Genomic DNA, 23,584 nt, shown 5'->3' with positions numbered 1-23,584 from the left:
AATGATGCTATTTATTGGGTTCCAACTAGAAGGAAGTTCGAGCTTGGGTATATGTACCTTTTCTTTATTGAAACAGCCATTCAAGCCCAATCTTTGATTCCTCTTCAAGCTAGATCTCCAGCTCTTCTTCCTCTTCTATGCCAAATTTCTTTCCTACATCTTTTTCTCTCTCTCCTTCCCCCTCGTAGCTGCAGCATTATATTGAGCAGGACAATCAATTGTAAAAGGAGTAGAGAGTAATGGGTGTTCCTTCCTCCCTCTTTTTTGAAAACTCGAGGTGTACTAAATTAAGCTAGTCCTAACATGAGAGAGTGCCAAAATAAATTTTTTTAAAAAATTATTTAGGCACTAAATATCCTGCATAATTTTTTTTTAAAAAAATAGAATCTCGGGCCTAAATGTACTGCATAAAATATTCTTTACAGGCTAAGGCCCAAGGCCTTTCAACCCATCTCATTTATTAATCCTTCTGGAAACTTCTTCAAATCCGCCGCCCGTCTTCCACCAGCTCAACGCACATGAATTCAAATAACAGTGGCGTTTCCGTAATTGGGCATAGCCCTGGACCAGCTCGTGTGACCGTCGCCAGTATAAACCCCCCGCCCTCGACTCGTCGTTCTCTCTTTCCTTTCCGGCTCTTAAACACCCCCACACAGTATCCAGTTTCCTTTTCCCGCGAGCCTCCCCGTTCCATTTCGGGTCTCCGACCGCCCCCTCCCGATCGGCCGATCCGACCGTCCGTCACCTCCCTTACCCTCCGGCGGTGTATGGCATATGCTTACCGGACCCAGAGGAGGACCGTCGTGCCCGCGCCCGCTCCCCCTCTGATCGACCCCGGAACCCTAATCCTCCCCCCGCCACCTCCGCCCCTGCCGCCGCCTCCTCCCGTCAGATTCTTCGCCGTGCCGGTCGCCGCTGCCCCTCCGTACCCTGTCTTGGTTCCTGCCGGTCCGGCGGTCGTCGCCTCGCCCGTGCGCCTGAATCCTGCCGTCTTGATCCAGATGGACCAGCAAAGGACTCAAGCCCTCCTTCAGGTGTTCATCGACTCTGTTTCTTTCTTTCTTTCTTTTTCGTGTGTTTTCTTAATAAACGTTTCCGTTTGATTTTCTTGATTTCCTTTTCTTTTCTTGTATCAATTGATTTTGTGTTATTGTTCGTTGTTTGGATTCCCGATTATAGTTCATGGATAAGGAGGGGCTGGTGCCGACTCAGGAAGAGGAGATGAAGAGGAGAGATGTGATCGATCAGCTTAAGCAGGTCTATGAGTTTAGATTATTGCCCACAATTTACTCTCTCTATCTCTATGTATACTGTTGTTGTTGTTTTTTTCTTTTTCTTTTTCCCTTTCTTTCTTTCTTTCTTTTACTCTGTTAAAAGTGGCAATTAGAAAATAATAAAGATGTCGCAGCTGTTTTATGTGTTCTTACTATTGGAATATGATGTTTCCCTTTTGTTTGCCACGAGAGAAGATCTTATGTTAGATGGCTGTGACTGATGAAAATTAATCTATGAGACAATTTGTAGGTTTATAAAGGTGAAAAGGGAATATAATTGAATTGGGGAGTGATTGCATGCTCATAATCTAACTTATATTTTAATTGGATCAATTATGGAATATTGGATAGCTGTTGACGAACAGGGTGGACAGGTGCAGAAAATGGAAAATTTAAAAAGGATCTAACTTTTAGAGCTTATCCACACGTCGAGGAGAGCAGTTCATGTTGATGATGCAGGGCAAGATTTGAAATTCCCTTGAAGTTCGGATTCATTGCAATTGCTGGCATCTCTTGGACATGTCAATTTCAAACAGATGATGGAAGTCCTATGGCACATGTGGGCTGGTTTTCATTCTTCCATGAATGAATCTGAACATGTTTTAGAAACACCCATCGCCAACACAGGCACACTGAATGCACACTGAGCGATGGACATCTGGGGGAGGTGTGGCGCATGGAAAAAGCTTGCATGGGCATTCAATAAAGTTAGCTGTGTTTTCTACAATTTAGTTATTATAAAAGATTTCCCACTGCTGCTGCTGCTGCTTAATAGGAAACCCAATTCAGCAGTTGTAATCACAGCATTTTCATTTTAGTCAAGATGTTGCAGTAATTCTTGATTTTGGCCAGTTGGGTTGGTTCTTGTGGAATATAATTTGACATCATTGCCAAAATGTATATATTGTGAGATGTCGTAACCTTACATTTCAAAGTGAAAAATCATCAGAGGATGTAACTTTACAAGTATGCTTGATTCTGCAAGGCTTAGAAGGATCTTTAAACAGTATTAGATATTTAATTGTATTGTTGATCAATAAATTCTCCCAGAGATTTCGAACATTTTTTTATCTTACCTATGGGTTATCCGCTAACTGAATAATTCAATACATTAATAGATACTAGTTCCTACTATTTGTGCACAACTGTTTTTTTCATCAGATACTCTGTTTTTTCAATCTTTTTGGGTAAGAATGATGTCAACTGCAATGTGTTAAGCCTATATATCAATGATATTTATAGCAATATACTAAATCTATATATCATTAGTACCTTATCCATAATATTTGAGCCCTTCATTTCCCTCGCACAAGATCTTTGCCTGTGGTATAATATCAGTGCATTATTTAGGGGTGGCAAAATCTGACCTTTGTTACCAACCAACATGAATTCACCCATGATAAATGAGTTCATGCTAGTTTTTTTTATTTTTTTATTTCAAGTTGGGTCCACTCCAGGTCTACTCAAGATTAACCCAATTATAAATGGGGGGTTTGGGTTAGCCCCAAAACTCAATGGCTCACTCGTGGTGATTTAATTGGGAACCAATCACTACCAAAAAAGGTTAGAGAGAATGATGGACGTGGTGGGTCATGAGATTTTGGGATGCAGGATTGCATTTTTGCTAGTTTTGTCTTTAATTAGTTTGACTTACATACTAAGTTCATTGTTATTATAATGATATATTTGAAGTTAAATTTGACTTTGTCATATGTGATCTTTGCATAACATGTTTTGTTTTATTTCTTAGTCATATATATGAGTGAAAACTTAAATGGGTTGGTAGGTGGGTACGAGTTTATATAGAATGAATGGGTTGGTACGTGGGTACGAGTTTATATAGAATAAATGGGTTGAGTATGGGTTTACATGTTCCAACTCGATTATAAATGCATCGGGTAAGGGTTGAGAGTTTTTTGACCCGGTTTCGACTTGGCTCTAGTCTAACCCAACTCAATCTAGCGCCCCCCCCCCCCCCCCCCCCCACGAAATTTGGTATTAAGGGAAAATGTCTCTCAATGAATTGCCTGTCCTTTTCTATTGGATCTAGGTTGGATATCAAGGCAAGCATCTATCATAAGCCCAACGCAGTTGTGAGAGATGTCTGAACTAGAGAGGATGTTGAATGATTTTTTGGTGAACTTCCAAAGTGCTTCTTGAATGACATTCAATTGGTTTTATGATCTCATTCAATAACCTTTTTGTTACATGATGTTAAAGTGATCACAAAGCCAAAAGGTTCTGAGTCTTACCCCTCTCTTATCATATCCATAAAAGGTTAGTATCAAAATGACACATGCATTGCACATTGAAGAAAATATGTTATGCAAGATAAAACATATGAAATTATATATAAATTATTAAAATATATTTATGATAAAAAAGCAGTGTATAAAACTAAAATAAACTAACTAGCGAGGTTAAGACTCTTGATCATAAACATTGAGAGAGACTTAGGAGGGAGAACTTACTATGTATGCATTGTTCTTTTCCCCTTTCCAAACATGACTGATGGTTGTGCATCACATAGACATCCAAGCTTGATATATTGACAAGAAATGGAAATTGATTTGATTGGTCAATAGCATGGTTTAAAGAATGATGACAATAATATTTAGAATTTCTGGTATTTCACTTTTTGGTCCTTCTTGTATGTAATATATATTTGGCATTCAAATAATGATCAGTATTTACGCATCATCTTGTGATAACAACAAAAATATAAACATGGAGAAGATGAGCATTTAGTTATGTCAAATCTCCATTAAATCAACTTGAGTCTTGAGCATATTGTGGTATTATTTATTATTTTTTGGTATTTTACATTATTGCACCTGATAAAGATTGTTAGATCATCAGCTATTAATGTCAAAAAATATTTAATTAGCGGCTGACTATGCAGTGATTGTAATTCTAATAATGGTTTAAGAGTTTGCCATTGTTTCGAAATATCTGCATTTAGAACTTGATCGATTTACTCATTACATGGATTCCAATAATCGTTGAGTTTGCCAAATAGGGAAATATTTAATTGGTAAGTTGTGCGACAGTGATGACCATCATATATAAAATAAATTTACAATGAAAAAGGTAAGGACATGGTGGGATATAATGACAAATAAGGGCTCAAGTTTTCTCCTGGTCTAACTTTTGTGCTTATGAGATTGGCTCATTTCTGTGGGTTTATTTGTCCCAATCTTCATGGGCCCACCTTCATGGCAAATGGCTTTATGGCTTGAGGAGGTCACATGTAGCATCAAGCTGCCCAAAGGAAAGGGAATTTATCTAGTGAGGCCTGCCATTCTGAACAATTGCTACGTTTCTACAAGTGCATCAATGGTATAAACAATGGAAGAGAATGATCGGTAATGTAGCATGGCGGGAGTTTTTTCAAAGTGAACAAGTTTTTAAGGCATTTTTACCTTTATACTCTTTGAAGATATATGCTTTTAGTGAAGTTTCCTAAGTACTCTTTTTTCAGGGGCTCTTTGAACGATGAATTTGACGTACAGAATCTATAAAGAATATTTTGAAATTTGAAACTCTCGTTTTGTCATATGTTATAGATTAAAGGTAAGTTGATAAAACACAAGTCTTTCAAAGATGTATAGGTCATCAGGGAGAGAGAATATGGTTGTAAAGAATCACCATAGTGGGAAAGTTTGAAAATTTTTGGCTATGTTCAGAAGAGAAACTGAAGGCGTCAAAATGTCTTTTTGGAAAATTTTTACATGCAAAGGAGCAACTTATGAGCTTTCAGTTGATGGTGGCAACATGGATTACTTGGGCTATAGAGAATTCTTGAAAAGCTGAATAATAAGGTAGAATGGAATTTTATAATAGATGTTTGTACTAATGAGAGCAGCAATGTTATCATAAGGTTAGTCTTGCAATCATTTGCTATTCTCTAGATTTGCTCAATGGTTGGCTTTAAATCAGCACCTTGAATATTCTCCATACTGTAGGAAAGATTAATGAGTTACGTACTCTAAACTATGAGCTCATACATGTTTTGATATTATATTCATCCCATGTTGGATCTTACTAGTGTGATGTTTGAAGCACTTCCATTAGATTGTTGCATACAGAACTCCCATATTTTGGTCATCTTAGACTTTTTTCTCATTGGTTGCCCTAAGCTGAACAATTTGTAGTCCTTAGAAATGGTCGACAGATCCATGGTTTTAAAACTCGGTTTTGTTCATCTAAGTAGAGTTTCAGTTTTGGCAATTTTGGTGGTTTTGGCAGTTTCAACAATTTTGCTCCGAGTTTTGGAGTCTTAGTCAAAAATGTTAGAAAGATCCCCCAAAAATAGAAAAATAATAAAATCTAGATAATTTATTTTATATTATTTTTTTGGGATTTGAGCTACTTAGGATCATAGCTTGGTAGTTTGGGTAGTTTTAGGATACTAAATTTTCGAGTCACCATATAATGAAATTTTTTTCCTACAGTTTCCCTAACTTTTATACATTACTTACATTGTCTCTATTTTTTTGAAGGTTCCCCTTATTTACTCGTGTTTTGGTATTTTTACTAATTTTTCCCTATATATATTTCATTCCTTTTCATTTCAATAATTCATCTAATTAAGGAAAAACTCATCTAGATATATTTCATTCTATTTCTACGTTTAATCTCATTTGAGCAAGAAAAAAAATCAATCTCCATCTAAGCAAGAGAACACTCATCTAGGAATATTTTCCCATGTTAAGAACCCATCTAAGCAAAAAAGAAAAGAAAAATCATATAAGCATGTTTCATACTATTTCTCTTAAATAATCCATCTAAGCAAGCAAGAAACCCATATAATTAGGAAAATAATTTATTTTATTATTTCAATATGTATATCGCCCATCACAATGGCAAAGTTCAACAAGAATAGCACAAATTTGATAATCAAGGCCTTATATGAATGTATATTTCAATAGTATTAGTCAATTTTAGAAACTTTAACCATATTAACTTGTTAAACCAGAATAAATAAAAATTAGTGGGTATGGTTGGTTTCGGTTGAACTACTGAAACTGTGCTAAAACCTATGAAAACTAGCCAGAACTGGTTGAAATTATCTGAAACCAAAAATTTTGGTCAATCTTGGACTGGTCAGATCGTTGTCAGTTGACATTTCAAACCTTGGGTAAATCAATGATGGGGATTTCCCTTCACTGGAACATAAGTTGTAATGGCGGGGAATTCTCTTTATAAGATAATGGACATAGCTTTTATTACCCAGCTAGTAAAACACTAGCACCAGTAATTGAGTGCAATTGGCCATTGCTGTCTTAAGTTTGGCCTAGTTTCTAATGGGCCTGCAAATATAAGCAACTTGCCATATGCATGTAGGAGTCAAGCCTGTCCTAACATGGGCTATGATTTGAGTTCACTTTGGTCCTTCCCCGCTTATGTGTGTTTTGGGAACGCTGTTACATATGCTCATGCTTTCTAGTTGCCACCTCATGTGGAATTTAGTATTTGATATTCTTGACCGTGCCTTATAATTCTTGTATTGAAATTTTCTATGCATTAAGTTATTGCTAGAAATTTATACATCATCATCAAAAGAAGATACTGTTGAGCTTGTATTGTTGGTCTAACACTTATAGTGGTTTCTGTGAGGATATGTTGGGATATCTATATATCGTTAGAACGTTTTGTTTGTCTAGCTGCATTTTTAAGCCTTGTTCTTCCATTGTATTTTTAAATACTTTTGACAACATTTAGTTGCAATACATCAGGAGTAGGTGATAGACAAATTGTAGCTTTGATGATGCAGCCCTAACAGAGATTGCGTGTCGAAGAGAAAGAAGTACAGAGACGATATTGGAAGGGGTGGAAAAAACTAATCCATAAAACATATGATGAATGAGAAATTAAGTACAAATCTCCTCAGACTAACCCTAAACTTCTTTACCAGAAATAGAAAAGCTACAAATCTCTTAAATTTCTCGAAAATAGAAAGTACAATCAATGTTAAAATGCCTGTGAAATCCTAAGGGATTTATTTGACCTACAAAATTAATAAAAAAATTTCTAGAATGACAACTTTGCACTTTTGAATTTCCATTGTCCCTCGGAATAATGGAATTTGGGAAGAAATTTGGGCTGATGGTCTCCATCAATTAGCAGGATTATTGGAATTTGAATGCTGATTTTGGAAAGTTGTCATGAGCAGTATTACAATGATTAATTAAAATTTACACTAGTTTAGTAAATACTGTGTAGAATCATGTATCTAGGAGGTCAATTATGTCAGAGTCTAGCCTTTCTTGTGCATTTCCTCCTCTAAGTAATCCACTGTTATAGTGGCTGCATCACTTGGTCACCACAATTTCTCTACTCCTACACAACAATTGTACAATTAAAATAAAATAAATCTCACTTCTTTTTATATAAATTAAGTTTTTTTTGATATATTGAATAACTTATTTTTTGATATAATGGATGACTAATATATCAGCATGATTATTTATGAAGGTAAATAATGTTTCATTTTTTTAGTAATGTTTATATGCCATATTGTGTGTTATAAATCAGCAATCTCTGTCTAGGCACTATTTTTATCTTTTTCATCAGCATCCTTATGTATATTTTTAGCCATTATGTTGCAAATGATGTATAACTATGGTTATAATTATGCAGATAGTTTTGACATGGATAAAGAAGGTGGCTTGGCAACGTCGCCTCCACAAGGACGTCGTTGCCAGCACAAGTGCAACAATTTTGGCATATGGTTCATATGGTCTGGGAGTAAGTAATTTTTATCTTGACATTTTGCTGTAACAAACCAGAAATCACTCCATTTTTATTCTATAAGAAGTCATCTGTATCCTAAATTTCATATGGATGATAATGATTTCTGTATCTGTTTTTCCTTTTGATGCAATAATATTTAGCAACCAGCAATGCCTTGGAGATTATTGTTCTATTATCTTCTTGTTTTGTTTCACAGCAGACTTTCTGCACCCGTATTCTAATAGTTTTCTATTATAATTGCCAGTTGTTTCTAAGCCTGTAAAAAAGCTAGTTCTGGTAGTCTTTGTTGTAAGGAATTTTGTGATTTCATCCATTTAGGATGAGTAATTGGAGGTTCAGGTCTTGCCTTTGACAGTTTGTTTTGAGAATTCAGTCCTTGTTCTATCATTTTTGAGGCAAAACTAACTATTTCTTTCTGTTCGTGTCAGAAGCAGCTTTTCTATACTATGGATGTGTGGTGTCTTCTTAAGTTTTACTTTGTTTCCAAATGTGCAGCAAATATCATGTCATTTTGATAGATTTGTGCACCTTAACTGCCCCATGTTTGCCATGATGGAATGTTTACCGGTTTATTATCTGCTGATAAAGTATTCCATCAATCTCTGTCACCTGTGTGCATGCATCTGTGGGTGTTTGTGCATGTGCATTAATGTGCATGTATCATGATATGCTGTACTGTACCGTACCAGACGGTACCGGTGTACCGTACTGTATCGGTCCGGTACCGGTACCGGTGGCACCACGCACCGTACCGTGCCGACACCATGATAGTGTGGCACTGGTATGGGGTCCGGTACCGATACGGCGAACCTTGGTATGTATATACATATATTGGTTCAGTTGGGGAGTCCATTTTCTTAGTGTGATATGTTGACAACTTACGGCTTTTTAGTAATGATTACAAACCCCATGAGAGGCATTCAACAAAAAAAAGCTATTAAAAAGATTGCCTTGTTGGATTAGTTGGTCCATGCCATAATCTGATCATTACTATTTGTTCCATGTGATGCATGTCATGAGTGTGCTTGGACCCTTGGTGTGTTAATCTTTTGAATTGATGATTGTCTCAGGTATGGCTGTACTTTTCCTTAGAGATGTAGGGCATTTGATCTTAAACTTGACCATTGAAACCTTTTGTAATTGGTGAATGGACACAGAATGATATTTTTTTGAAATGTCTAGTAATAAATGATTTTTTTTTTGGTAATCTCTAGTGTTGAAATGGTTTAATTCATCATATTTGGTTCAATCCAATACCAACTTTATTTATTTTTTTATTTCAATTAGTCACTTGTTGTTTATGAACCTTGTGCCGATTGAAATATTTCTCACTTAGATATAAACATGTTTGTTGGTTATAACTAATATTCAATTTTTGCTTCTAAATCATGACATACATTTGTACCAGCTATTTTGTTGGTGAAATTGATTCCTGCCCTTCAGTTTGTTCTTCACTTCCCAAGAAGTCCCTGTTGACCTGCCATTTCGTTCTGGCCCTTGGTTTTGATGGCCATTTTTTTTTTTTGGTTTGGGGCCTGTCAATAGTGTGTACAAAAGCCGTGTTAGCTTTAACCATTAAATGAAACTTGGCCAAGGATTATTCAGAAAATGGCGGTTGAACCAAGGGCCAGGAATCAGTTTGCCTCAGATTCTTTTGCAGCTATTGACTATATTTGCAGAAGCTCATATTTATTTCTTATTTAATGTTTACATGTGCTAGATTCTTGTCTCTAATGAATTAGGATTGCCAAACTAAAATATTTTGTGCTGTGTCAGGTTCATGGATGTGAATCTGATATCGATGCTTTATGTGTTGGTCCTTATTTTGCAACAATGGAAGTGAGTTCCTCTTCGCCCATCTGCTTGTTGCTCATGAAATTATCTGAAAAGCAATGTTACGTTTGAAATGCGTGTGCATTTATTTTGTAGGAGGACTTTTTCATCGTTCTACAGAATATGCTCCAAAGCAGGCGAGAAGTGTCGGAAATTCACTGCGTCAAGAGTGCCAAGGTTCCACTAATGCGCTTTAAATTCAATGGGATTTCAATTGATTTTCCATATGCCCAGCTTCAAGCAACCTCTGTCCCTCAAGTGAGTGTCTCATGCGTTGCCTCATAATTTTTTGTGATATATTGTTTATGTTTTCTTTAGTTGATGGTTCCTTGGATAACTGTCTAGATCCTTTTTTGTCTATCATTCTTATAATTTTATTGTATTTGTTGAAATTATTCGTATTCTATGGTGTATATGATTCATAGTGCCTTTTGGTTGTATATCAGAAATTGTCTATGTTATGCTCGTTCATATTCTTTTTCTTTTGGCAATAGAGGATTTAGTAATTTCCTATATGTGCTACAAAGAAATTCAGTGTATTGGTTACTACGTTAGCAGTGCTACAAAGCATAAGTTTTTGAAATCGTCATGGTATAATAGCTTTTTATGATGCAAGCTTTGATCCTTGCCAAAAAATTAATTTGTCATGTAGCTTTATGTAAAAGATAAATTTAATTTTCTTGTAAGCTGTGTAGTGTGTAATACTACCACTACTTCTTCAATGATTAACTTTACAAAGATTAGTATACATCAATTGGTGTGAGAACCAAAAAGTTCATTTGTGTTTCTTATTCAAAATAAATATAAATTATCAAATCATGTACTTGCTATAGTCCTTGTGGCATGCAATAAATGACAGCTTGTGGATTGAGATGTGGGTTCATCTTCATGACAAATTATCAAATCATGTATACTTTCCGCAGACCTTGTGGCATACAATAAATGACAGCTTAGACAGATTGAGCTGTGTTCTTATCAGTAATAAATTGAATCATAAAAACTGAATATCAAAATGTAAGACCTTCAAAATGAAGCTCTGTTTTGTTTTCCCACAATCTGAACTCATTATTTTGCCCAAAAAAATTTCAGGATGTGGATATTTTTGATGAGTCCTTAGTGGTAGCTGATGAAACCAGTTGGAGAAGTCTATCTGGAGTGCGTGTCAATACACGCATCCTTCAACTAGTGCCAAATTTGAAGGTATCTCTATGGTAATAATTTTCTGGAAAAGTTTTCTGTGATGTTATCTGCATCTCTTTTCATCTTTTTTTAAAAGTTAGTCAAATTTCTTTTGTTGAAACTGTATTTTTTTGGAAGTTGGGTTTAATTGCACATATTTTGATATGCTTCTACTGTTTAAGTGGTTGTCTGCTCAAGCATTTTGATTTCTTGCGCTTTGAAAAATGGCAATGGCTTGGGCTTGTTCCTGATGCTTTGTTGCAGCTCATCAAGTAAAATATCAAATGTTATTGCTGAGTTAAATATCAAATGTTATCAGTGCAACTCCAAGTCTGCATACACTATTGATTGAATACTGGTCTTGCTGGATGATGAGACAAATTGACAATATGAGGTTGTTAATCAAAGAAAGTGCTGCAAGTTGATTGTCAGTGTGGCTGTAAATTGGCTGGCATCTTAAATAAGAGTTCTGGCCACTGAAAGGCCTAAACTGCTTAATTTCTGTTAATTTATATAAAGAAAAATGCTAAATTAGTCCATCTTTGATAATGTAAGTTAACTGACCTGGAGGATTTTCACTCCTTTTGGCCTGAATCATGCATCTTTGATACTATTTTTTCTAAGTCCCTTTTATTTTGTGTGATACTATTTGTTTCCTAGTGTTTGTGGGGCACATTCCTGTTTACTGCAAATTTTGTAAGCTGTCAATGTATCCTTATGTTCTTTACAAGCCTCCTGTGAATGACAAATATTGTGATTCATTATTCGTCTGCTTCAACACCTTGTTGAAATTTTGGAAACTCCCAGTGTATCCTTCCTTTCCAAGCTTCTAGTAAATTGCTCTTTTCCAACTATCTATGTTGGCTGTATTTTATGTTTTATCCAGTGGGATGCTTTCTGTCTTTCTTCTTCATCGACCTTCAGTTTCCCCCCAATAGATGTCCTTTCACTGTAGATCTAGTACTGTTTATAGTACTGTCAATGTACAGTATTGCGTTGCTGTAAAATCACTACCAAGAGCGTAGTCTTTCTTTCCATCAGTAAGTGCATTTTAATTTGTTTGGAATTCTTCTGATCTTGCTAGGTGTCAAAATGGTTTCTTGACTCTCTCCCAATTAGCATATATGGTATTGCATTTAGTTCTATCAAATTCAGTGGTATTAATTGGTTGGCGTTTCCATTTCCTCACGACAGTGTTGTTGTTGTAGGGGTATTTTTAATGGCTTCTAGCTAATAGTTTATGGTGATTTCTTAGTGAAACATTGAGTAATTTCTATAAAAAGCCAATATTAAAAAAACTTTTCCTTACATAACTGGATCTGCTGTTCAATAAATAATGTTTAATGAAGAATTTTTTGAGGGATTTTAATAAATTATGATGCACATGTCATTAATTTTTAATGTTATGAGTAAAAAATTCTGAAAAGATACCAGAGCATGACTAAAATTGAAAATGGGGATGTAGCAAGTTATCTTGGACGTATTTTTGCATTGTTACCAATTGTCAGTTTTGTGCACCTGTAGTCTCTTAAAAGTTATAATAATTCATTTTGTTGTCTGTTATAACTTTCATTAAGAATACAAAAGTTGAAAATGATTTGTATGTATAATATCCATTTCTTAAACTTAAAGCTTCTCTTTCTTAGATATTAAACAGTTTGCTGGTGCATAACCTGTCTGTAACAAAAAAAATCTCCCTTTTGTGGTTTGAAATAAAAATTTTCAGAAAGGTTATTTCCCCAAAGCACATCTATCTTTGGATATGTGGCAGGCATGATGAACATATCTCGAAATAATTGTTGATATGATATTATGATGCAACTTACATTGTCTACAGTTTTTGCAACATGCATATTAGTAGCCTATAGATCGCAAGTAGAAGGAGAGGCTTATAGTTGCACATAATGCATAATTGGATATTATTTTTCTTATTTTCTCGGCGAAGTGTTTACTACATTGGTGTCAGCCTATAGATCGCAAGTAGAAGGAGAGGCTTATAGTTGCACATAATGCATAATTGGATATTATTTTTCTAATTTTCTTGGCAAAGTGTATTTACTACATTGGTGTCACGATGAGTAGCCACAGAACACCAGCACAGTACCTGGTATCTTTATTTGCAGTCCAGTGCCTTTTTATGGGTATATTTAGCTTGTGCAGAATTTGGGCAATGTTGCATTGGAATATTGGTGGTAAACTGATTGAACAACTTTTTGTGGCCTCCCTACCTTGAGTAATTTCAAGAGGCCAATATATATTCACGTGACTGTACCTCATTTGAGTTTACAAGTTGAACTTATCATTCTGTGTTTTTTTCTGCATTTTGAGTTATAAACCTGTTCTTTGGGATTGATGTGATGATTGCTAGCAAGTTACATTGTTGGCATTGTGGGGAACTAATTTTATTTCCATCTTTAAGTTTCTTATCATTGCACAACATGTGCTTTTGTGCAAGTTTGCTGGTTGAGATTTTGCATTTTTTGTTCCTTGTACATGGCGTTATAAGGCGGAAGCTCATCAGAGGCGAGAATATTTATGTATTATTGAACAGATGTTCAACTATTGTGTATCCTTGTCTCTAAGAAACAGAAACAGTTGAAAGTAGTCAACACTTGATTTGTGCTATATGTATTTCTGCTTCTGAATTCCATTCTCATTTTATTTCCCATGCAGAACTTCCAGTCGATGTTGCGGTGCATTAAATTGTGGGCTAGAAGGCGTGGAGTTTATTCTCATGTCCGTGGTTTGGATGCTTATGTTGGTTAAATATTCTAGTTACTCGATCTTAATAGGCCTTTGTATATGCTGAAACAAAATGCTTGGGTTCTCATATTATTTGCAGTTACTTGGCTTCTTTGGAGGAATTCATTTGGCAGTCCTTGCAGCTTTTGTTTGTCAGAGGCATCCGAATGCCAGCTTGAATGTTCTCATAGCTATTTTCTTTGACACATTTTTGCACTGGACTTGGCCTATGCCAGTGATCTTGCAAGACCGATCTATACCATTCAAGTCTCCTGATTTACGCCTGCTCATGCCTATAATGATGCCTTGTTGGCCATTTGAGTTTTGCAATTCTAATATTACGAGATCCACTTTTCGCAGAATCATGGAGGAGTTTCAGCGGGGATTTAATATGACCAAGGTGGACCTCTATTTTTCAATGTTCAAAATAATGCCATATATACTGCTATTTCCTTCAAACTATCTGGTCGTTTTATTGGAGATGTGTTTGATTGCTTCTGATCAAAGGCACTTGGAAGTATGATAGGTTGGCATGACTGCTCATGATAATAAATTTAAATGATATGGATTTTTTTTTTAAAATGAGACTTACACCTTGAGCATGGGGAGTGGAAACTGGCTTCCAGTTCATGCTGTGGTTAAAATCTTAGATGCTCTTAGTTAAACTAGAAGAGTTTCCTTTAGGTGTCATCCTCTAAAATTATGCTTCAGCTGCTAAATGGTTATGCTTTTCATTATAGTTTCTGAAATTTTTGTTTGTATCTTAAAGCTCATACAATGAACACATCAGTACTTGCACTATCTGGCACGTGGATGCTCTCCCCCCTTCTCTCCCTCTCTTTCTCTTGCCCACACAAATGCGTGCTCATACACTTGGAGAACTATCTAATCAAATTGTTCCTTTTCCTTTTTCTTTTTCTTTTTTTTTACTGTTCTCTACCATCTTTCCTTTCTCTCATTCTTCTCTATACTTTTAATTGTGCTCTGTTTTAGTCTTGTTATATATATATATATATATATATATATATATATATATATATATATATATGTATGTATGTATGTATGTATGTATATTCAAGTACAAAGTGTTTTCAATTTGCCTTTCATTACCTCTGATGCATCCTTTGATTTCTCCTTTCTTCGCTTAGATCTTCAATTTGTCACTCTAATTTTTTATGCATGTTGTTTTATATGCCATCATACTCGCATTCCACATTATTATTTTGATTATTTTTCCTGTAAAAACTGAACAAAATCCAGTCTCTACATATCTTTCTTTTCTATCTCAATTTCTCTCCCTATCCTTTATGAATCATTTTTCTTCCTTCCACTTTTTAACGCTTGATTTGTGCGTATGTGTCTTTTTTATTGGATTTACCAAGAATCTCTCCCCTTTTATGTAGTTATGTAATCCTTATATATGGTAACTAGAAAAAAATGAGAAAGTATATTATTAATGCCTGCTATCAGTTTACCATTGACTCTCTGGTAAACATCTAAATCAAACACAGATTTTCTGCTTTATGGAACCAACATGAGTACATGACTTCGTTATCAGCCCTTTAGTGCTAAAAACCTTCACTTTTCTTTTCAACATTTATTAATCTGTTGCAGCTTATGTCTTGTTTTATCTAGAGAGACCGCTACTCTACTTTAAGGAATTCTGCTTAAGTGCTGGTAGGATTTTAGTTGTAAATGAGACAAACTACAAAAAATTTTAAAGATTAAAATATTAGTGGTCTTATGGTCATCCTTGTGAACTAATACAATAGTCCTGCTTAGATCCGAGTTCCATGCCATGTTAGTAGGTCCTGCTACATTACTGTCTTTATGCATTTACAAATATGTGACTAATCATTGTTCTGTTGTTGAGAGGAAAAAAAGGATTCAGTTATGCGTAAGCGTTTATACTTCGCATACCAAAATAAATTTAATCAGCGCATCTAAGTTTGTTCTGTATTGGACCAATTAGGGAATCATTTCTGTTGACAAGTGTTTTCCCATATGTTTGCTGCTTGCTAGTTACTCAGCATCTTTCAATTGTTCATTAATGTCTTGTGAATTGGACTATCTGATGTGCTACATGGATATTCATTTGAAGTCATGAAATTTACTAACTGGCTATAAGTTGTTGACCTCATGAGATTTGGTATTTCTTCATTTTTGGAAACCTCATATTGATTTTTATAGGTACTTGCCTCGGAGTATCGCATGATCTGTTCTTGCAATAAGTTTTTGTTTCCCAACTAGTTGAGTAAGAATGCCAAGATAGTTCTTTTCCAGTATGGCTGCTACATTATTGAAATTATAAACACATGCTAAATACCATATATATCTGTGAAACTTTGTGTATTTCACAGTTACCTGCTTAGTGGGGTAAACCTTAATGTGATCAGTGCAAAGATATTAAAGTTTTCTAAGTGATGGTAAGCATTTAAAACCTTTTCCAATCTTAAGCCTGTATGAGAGAGAGAGAGATGCCCTAATAGTCAATGATGGCCAAAGAGTTGATAGTCCTGATAATGACTTTTTTTTTTAAAATGTACTTTCTTTATCACTTTGGTGGGTATCTGTTCTCAATTGCAGGATGTGGGGAGGGTGAATTTTGGCTGGAGTTGTCTCTTTGAAGCATATCCTTACACAAAAAAGTATGATCATTTTGTTCGAATTTTCCTTGCTGCTCCTGATGGTGATGAATTATGTGACTGGGTAGGATGGGTGAAGTCGCGCTTCCGCAGTCTCCTTCTCAAGGTTATCTGCTCCACTTTTTCTTCCATTTACCGCACGCAATTGTTGCTTGTCAATGGCTGTGTGGATTGAGCAAATTTATGATAAAACCTGAAATTTTTTCTCCTTTTTTCAGTTATCTACAGATTTTGCTTTTCATTGTCCATACTTGCCCAGCATAAGCTTGCAAAATCAATTCATTCCTAAGATTTTTTTTTTCCAGATGTATAATCTGTATATGTATGTGCGTGTTGCTTATAACCATCCATGCTACTTGTATTCTGTTGTAGTAAAAGTCCTAGCTGTCATAATTTATAGGGCTTTCCACAAACTATTCATTTGCCCTCCACAAATTTTAACAGGTAATATGCGGAACCTGCCATTTCTGTGTTCGAACCATAACCATGAAGCCTAATCCTGATTGTCTGGTGTCAATATTATGGATCTTCATTCATAAAAAATTTCTATCTAGGGCCAGCATTGGTGATATTTCAAGCTTTTCCACATCTATTCCAGTTGTGTTGAAATCTGTCATAGAAAATAAGAACTAATGCAGTTATTAGTTGCTCTTTGCTTTCTTTTAGTATTGAAACTTGGCTGAAGCTTTGCAACTATGCAGCTAGAGATGGTACAAGGATTCTGCGACCCGAACCCCACAGAATATGTGGATCATGATGTGGCTGAGCCTAACAGAGTGTTCTACTGGGGCCTGTTACCTAATGAGACTGTTTTTATCGACGCTGACTCAGTTAAAGAGGATTTCATGAGAAGTGTCAACAAGGATCTTGATGGTGACAAGAGTACCCGCTGTAAACTGGAATTGTCTATTGTTGAGTCCATGCAGCTTCCTAAATGTGTACAGATCGACTCTGGGGGCTCAAAGGGATCAAAGACATGCTGGAGAATTTTGGATTCCAACCATATGAGAAAACCAGTTTACTCGCAGCATCTCCCACAATATTTTGTGGGTTATGCGGCGTCTGATAGAGGGTACCAGAGCTGCGGTTGGATAGATGACCAGTTATAGTCACTGTTTTGGTGGTGGATGCCTTGTCATTTTTCGTGGGGTTGTGTTTGGTTTCAGATGCATTTGCGAGACATCTCAGCTATTCATGTGGGTGGGATCACCAGTTTTGGGGTGTAAAAGAGCGCACATATAAGGGGCAATTGGTTTTTTCTTTTCACTGGTATTAACCTGTGAATGCTTATGATTTGTAATGTTTAAATTAATAACGACGTACTTTTTTCACAGCCAAAGTATGTCTTCTCTTTGAACCAGTAATTTCATGTTCATGATTGGTGTTATTGAGAGAACCGTGTCGATGTCACACACTTATACTAGGTTTGAACTGTTGGTTGCTTGTTTTTGCAAGAATCCTAATGGTGTATCATCAAATCTTCTATTTTTCTCCTCTTTCAGATCAAGGAGGCTATGTTGTAGTAGAGCACCAAGCAGTAATACAAGCTATGATCTTTATCCAAACCAAAATACGTCAGCTACAGTCTGTTGTAAGTGGCCTAGCATCATTCTCAGATGATCCTGAGGTTCTGCATCACCGTCTTTTTGGCTGTGTTTACGATCCCTTCGTTGCCAGCAAGCATCAGGTACTTGTCCTTCCTGGTGAGTGTCGTGCACTCGAAGCCCAGCGCATCTCCAATCTTGCGCTGGACATGGTTGGCTACGCCATGGCTGCTGCAACTCTTTCCAGCAATGGAATGCGTCGTGGATACATTCCCCAGGAACTCGACGTCATACTCCGGGCATGGATTTGCAAGGAAGTAGAAGGGATCCAAGAACTTGAAACCAGCCGCTGTGGTGCCATAAAACATGCTCACTCTGGTGACGAGTGCCACTGGAATAACCGTGTCCGTTAACTCTGCAAACAGTGGACTGAACCTTAGAAGATATGGTTCCCTACAGGTGGTCCCTTCGGGGCACACCACAAGGTCTCCTTGGTTCAAGAGCCTCGCCATTCTTCTCCCGTCTTCCTCTTTGTTACGCGTCAGCCTTACGGTTCTGATCGGGGATAAAGCTTCGGAGATGGGGCTGATGCTGTAGGTGACAGCAGTCACGGGCTTGCGGAGCGCGGCGGAGATGTAGATTGGGTCGAGGAGGGTCCGGTGGTTGCAGACATAGAGGTGACCACGAGCGTGGGGCTGGCGTTCGGTGCCCAGGGTCTGGGGAGTTGCGAGCCTGGACTTCATCCCGGAGAAGGCTCCAATGGGAATGGATATTCTGTAGGGCAGAAGCAAGAAGATTGAGGATCTAAAGATGGTTAGGGGGACACCAAGTGGCAGCCAGAGGAACATGAGAAGCGTGTTCATTGGGGTTGGCCTGAAGGCCACTCTGCCATCATGGAACACCAAGGGCTTTGGGTATTGTTCTCTTGGCAAGGCATGCCAGGTCCTCTTCTCAGCTTCGGTCACCAGGTGGACTTCCTGCAACGAGAGAGCAGCATGGGAAATTGTTAGTCTTCTTCCCTCGCGGCACTGGTGGACTTCCCTTACATGCTTTGCATTATATGTTTGTCACTGACATGGTTATTGAGAAAGGCAATAAAATAAGAATCTCTTCTACAGTGATTGGCTGGATACGGATATGGAGAGTGGATAGATATGGAGATGGCCATCCGCTGATTTGGGAGACTTGCAGACTGCTTAGAAAGATTGGTTCTTTTCATGCAGCACATATATATCGGGAGGTGAACAGAGCTGCGGATTGGGTTGCCTTCTTCGTTGCTCGGCATTCTGGAGAGGTTATCTGGACTAGGAATACTGATGTCCTTTATGCTTTGTTTTATTTTTCTTCTGTTGATGCGGCTAGCTGTACTTACGTAAGAGCTATATGAAATATTATTTTCACTAAAAGAAAAAAAAAATTACGGTGAGGAAATTATGACTAAGATTATTGACCTCGACAAGACCTGATCACCTCTAGTTTTCCCTTGAGGAATTTAACTTAGACGTGATATACATCAAAAGCATGTATTCTGCAGCGTGAACGACAACCATGCCCCTTGCAAAGAACACCATCATCATCATCATCTCTCTCTCTGATGTGAAGAGAGGCGTTACTACCCAGGATTTCTTTATAACAAAGCATACGGTATGAAAGAACACCACCATTTCATGGCCGTGGTGCCTTTCATCCATCTGAAATTCCCTCCCAAGTCCCAACAAACTTACCCTATTGTGTCTATCTTAACATCCGTCATAATCTAGCAGTTCAAAGTATTGCAGCCATAGATACCTTGATTGGTACTTGCACTCGCAGTCTCCTTGGGGAAACCTTTTCTTTTACCCACCGGGACTGCTTACATGTTCTATAACTCTTTCTATCTCTCTATATCTTCAATTAAAAATGTCTAACGTCTAATTAATCAGGGCAAGTAGAGTTGGAATTGTTTGTCGTTGGTGTTTGAATAAGGCAATAAGGATAATTTCCTATGGCTTCATTTATATTTCAGACAAAAGACACTCAGAATCCATCATCATGAACCTTCAGATTTGATGACTAATGGACCCATTTCTAAGGATGAGTCCAACCTAGTGCTTGTACTCATTGGCAGAGTCTAGCGTTTGCATGCGGTGAAATTTGTAGTTGGAATTGGCTGTCGTTGGTGTTTGAATAAGACAATAAGGATAATTTCGCATGGCTTCATTTATATTTCAGGCGAAAGACACTCAAAATCCATCAACATGAACCTTGAGATTTGATGACTAATGGACCCATTTCTAAGGATGAGTCCAACCTAGTGCTTATACTCGTTGGCAGAGTCTAGTGTTTGCATGCGGTGAAATTTGTAGTTGGATCAGATCCATCCCAATCACAAACTAAGATGCATAAATATAATTGTACTGCTATTTTTTTTTTGTTTATTTTTGTGTATGCTAGTTTGTCGTTGGACTGATATATTATTGAGTCGGTGGATCTGACTCAATCAATATTTTTTTTTTTTTTATATGTAGCCTGTGATATATGTGTAAGTGCATATTGGCGCACATTTCATGAGCATGCATGGATGCGTTTGGGTGCCAACTAATGCATCGTACGTATCCTCATCGCGTTGTGCTTATAGACAAAAATCGTGTCAGAAAGCTTGCATGAGATCGACGACATGAGACGCAGGTGGCACTGAAAAGTGGAGAACTTGTTTCCCGTAACGGCTGATGACAGTGATGTTTTTTGGTGGGTTTTCCACGTGGCATGAGGGAATTGGTTCGTGCCACTCACGGGGTCGCGAGATTCGCGCGAGCTTTGCCCCTGCTTTGTGCAGCTGGCATGCCAGCGGTGCAGGAGAGGTGGCTGATGATTGGGTGGGCTTTTTTCTCCAAACGAATAATAAGGTCGGGCCTTGGTTATATTCTCCAAAAAAAAAAAAACCCAAGGCCGGGCCTTGTTGCTTTTTCTTACTACAAATTACTTATTGAATGGATTGCAAATTTGCAATCGTGCATATAAGAATCATGTTCTTTGTGCTAAAAAATACGTTGCATGCATAATGAAATCTGAAAATTTAAAATTTTTATTCTTTAAATTACATAGATTTGCTTCTTTTGGTTTTCAGAAGGGAAAAAAAAAGGATTTCGATCGAGATGCTTCCTATGTATTTATCCTAGAGCTTGAAAAATAGATGGTATCGCGCGCCAAGCACGCGTTTGGGCTTGATATTATTTCATGGTTATGGATGGTAGAAAATCTGGACGTATTGCCATAGTGTCTTGAAATGAAAAAAGTATCACAAATAAAAGAGCCACATGGCTTTACTGGTCCCTCGACCTACACTCCTCTCTATGACCACTTGATAAAAAAGAAATTGTCCTTTTATATCGCTATAGTGACGATCAATGTCATGGTTTCTTACTTATATTCACACCCTATGTGAATGGCTGCATGCTAGAATAGCCTAAACTTTTGTACCGTAAGTTATAACCATAGAGAAAATAAATATATGCAACATGAACATAGGTTTTTGTATGAAAAAGTAGGAGACATTTCGACTCACCTTGCAATGAGAGAAAAGGCAGTGCCGAGAAGAGTTGGTGCAACTTCCAATCCCGAAGGAACCTCCACCCGTATCTTCTTCACCAAACAATACCTTCGTTTCCATCTCCATCTCGCCCTCTTCCTCCATTAGTCCGGTGCAATACCCACCAAACTCCTTCAGCTCCCTTCCAACCACCACTTCCACCCCCAAGTAGTCTTTCAGAAACCCTTCCACCATGACCCTTGGCATTCTTGTATAACAAACCCTCCTTCTGGCCCTCCTCAAGACTTCAAAACCCTCCAAGCCCAAATCCTGCAAGAAGAACTTGGGCAGCACTGCTTTTCCAACCCTCAACCCCTCCTTCCTTATCCCAAAGAAGCACACCATGACCATCACCCTGAGCCCCACCCCACGGCTCAAACAACAAAGTAAAGGGTATAAAACCAAGAGGAGAAGGCCCCTCAAGAAGCCTCCAGCCTCCAAGGCCACAAGCATGAAGTAAGGGAAGGTGGAGGAGGACCTCAAGAGGCCTCCCTCCACATCAAACACTAGCGTTCGGTCCAAGAGCTGCTCCCTGTTGGGGAGGCTCTTCCGAAACTTATTTAGGTGGGATCCATGGGGAGTTCTTCGGTGGAGGAAGAGTGGGTTGTAGAGCCTTCGGCGTAGGAAGCAGTAGAAGGAAAGCAAGGACTTGGAGAAAGCCTTTGATGCCATTCTCACTCTCTCCCTCTCTCTTTCTCACTCTCTCTCCCTCTCGACTCGAGTTAGTTTATGGAGAGGAGCCAAAGGCTGCCGTTGTGGATATATAAATGGTTACGACATATGTTGCCCTTCGTTTTTGTTTAAATAACCAAAATGGCATGCCTGGTTTGACTAGGCCTGCTGGGCCTGTGGTCAAAGTATTACGTTGAGCTATTCCAAGCTGATGTCTGCGTGAAATTACATCCAAGTTGCCCTCCATACCACCAATCACAGCCATTTGCTTATGCAGCGATGCACTTAGATAAACGTTTGATGAGTGAGATTTATAGAAATGAGCGGCTGTGATTGGTTGCAGGCATCACTTGACCTCCTTATTTTATGGCCATGGATCCTTTGTGCGCCCCACAAGCCATCCTCGTATTGGGTTGCATGAGTCATGTAGATATTGTGGGCCCACGAAACCCAAGAGTGATCTCGGATATGTGAACTTTGTGGGCCGGCTTACAAGGTCAAACGGATGGCGCAAGCGGGATATAATACGCGGCGCGAGATTACGATGGCGCATTTGTAAATAATTGAGGAAGTAGGGGTATTAGATTAATCCACCTCAAGATCTCGGTCGGATTTGGAACGGGTGAGATGATGGAGGCCAATCCCACCGCGTTGGCTAACTTATGGGCACGAAATGCTCCTCCATACGCGGGCGGTAATCCGACCCCCTCATGACTAAAAAAGTCCAACAGATTACTATAAGTAAAAGACACCGAAGTTAGAGCCCAAAATGACACCAACCTAACGTGGATGCACTGAAGTCCACCATTAATGGTGGACCATCCTTCCACTGTTTTGGATGGGACGATCACGGCTAAAGGATGGTTGCGTTGGTGGGTGATACGTGTTTAATTAAAGGGAAAATATCGCATGTCGTGCGCGAATCAACAGCTTGAAAGCCCATCCCCCATGGGTCCACTCAACATGAAGTTAGGTGTATATCAGGCCATAGGTTGGTGGGCAAAATTAAAGAAGAGGTCAAGTCCAATGGGTTGGCACAAGACATATGTGAAAACATACAAAGCTAAGGTCTGACCATGGTGGCAGATTTATTGCAGCCGGAGGTCGGAACACATCAGGTCTAACCGCAGCGGGAGCGGAACTACAGGCAGCCTGAGAGGGTATTCTGTATGCGAGACAGGTGCTGAGGGCCGATAGACTATTTCTAGAGGATGACTCCTCCATGGTGATTGATTGGATTCGAAGAGCGAACAGGTACGGGGATGCCCATCTGTTCATACGGGACACCTGCAGATTGGTAAGAGAGTTGACCTCGTGCCAGATAGCTCATGTGTATCGAAAGGCGAACAGTACAGTATATTGGGTTGTCTC

General features: G+C 38.1%; 2 protein-coding genes across 2 annotated transcripts; one reads left to right on the top strand and one right to left on the bottom strand.

Annotated features, from left to right (window-relative positions):
- The first annotated feature begins 520 nt into the window (after positions 1–520).
- On the top strand, positions 521–17,804 carry LOC103709667 (nuclear poly(A) polymerase 3). Its single transcript, XM_008795127.4, has 10 exons — positions 521–1,034; positions 1,180–1,257; positions 7,917–8,024; positions 9,807–9,869; positions 9,960–10,121; positions 10,953–11,063; positions 13,716–13,778; positions 13,885–14,184; positions 16,371–16,535; positions 17,131–17,804. Exons 1-10 carry the CDS (start codon positions 768–770, stop codon positions 17,536–17,538), a joined length of 1,725 nt encoding a protein of 574 aa, XP_008793349.3. The 5' UTR covers positions 521–767; the 3' UTR covers positions 17,539–17,804.
- A 163-nt stretch (positions 17,805–17,967) lies between these two features.
- On the bottom strand, positions 17,968–22,255 carry LOC103709714 (probable glycerol-3-phosphate acyltransferase 3). Its single transcript, XM_039132902.1, has 2 exons — positions 21,518–22,255; positions 17,968–18,950 (listed from the first exon to the last, which is right to left on the bottom strand). The coding sequence occupies exons 1-2, from the start codon at positions 22,211–22,213 to the stop codon at positions 18,042–18,044; spliced, it is 1,605 nt and encodes a 534-aa protein (XP_038988830.1). The 5' UTR covers positions 22,214–22,255; the 3' UTR covers positions 17,968–18,041.
- Between the last annotated feature and the right edge of the window lie 1,329 nt (positions 22,256–23,584).

Source organism: Phoenix dactylifera, chromosome 13, assembly GCF_009389715.1.
Source record: "Phoenix dactylifera cultivar Barhee BC4 chromosome 13, palm_55x_up_171113_PBpolish2nd_filt_p, whole genome shotgun sequence".
Classification (NCBI taxonomy): domain Eukaryota; kingdom Viridiplantae; phylum Streptophyta; class Magnoliopsida; order Arecales; family Arecaceae; genus Phoenix; species Phoenix dactylifera.
This window is presented reverse-complemented; position numbering and strand designations above follow the sequence as displayed.

Coding starts and splice junctions, on each gene's coding strand:
- LOC103709714 (XM_039132902.1), bottom strand. CDS start 22,213: ATGGCATCAAAGGCTTTCTCCAAGTCCTTGCTTTCCTTCTACTGCTTC. Junction 18,951..21,517: donor GCCTTTTCTCTCATTGCAAG/GTGAGTCGAAAT, acceptor CTCTCGTTGCAG/GAAGTCCACCTGGTGACCGA.
- LOC103709667 (XM_008795127.4), top strand. CDS start 768: ATGGCATATGCTTACCGGACCCAGAGGAGGACCGTCGTGCCCGCGCCC. Junction 1,258..7,916: donor TGATCGATCAGCTTAAGCAG/GTCTATGAGTTT, acceptor ATAATTATGCAG/ATAGTTTTGACATGGATAAA. Junction 11,064..13,715: donor AACTAGTGCCAAATTTGAAG/GTATCTCTATGG, acceptor TTTCCCATGCAG/AACTTCCAGTCGATGTTGCG.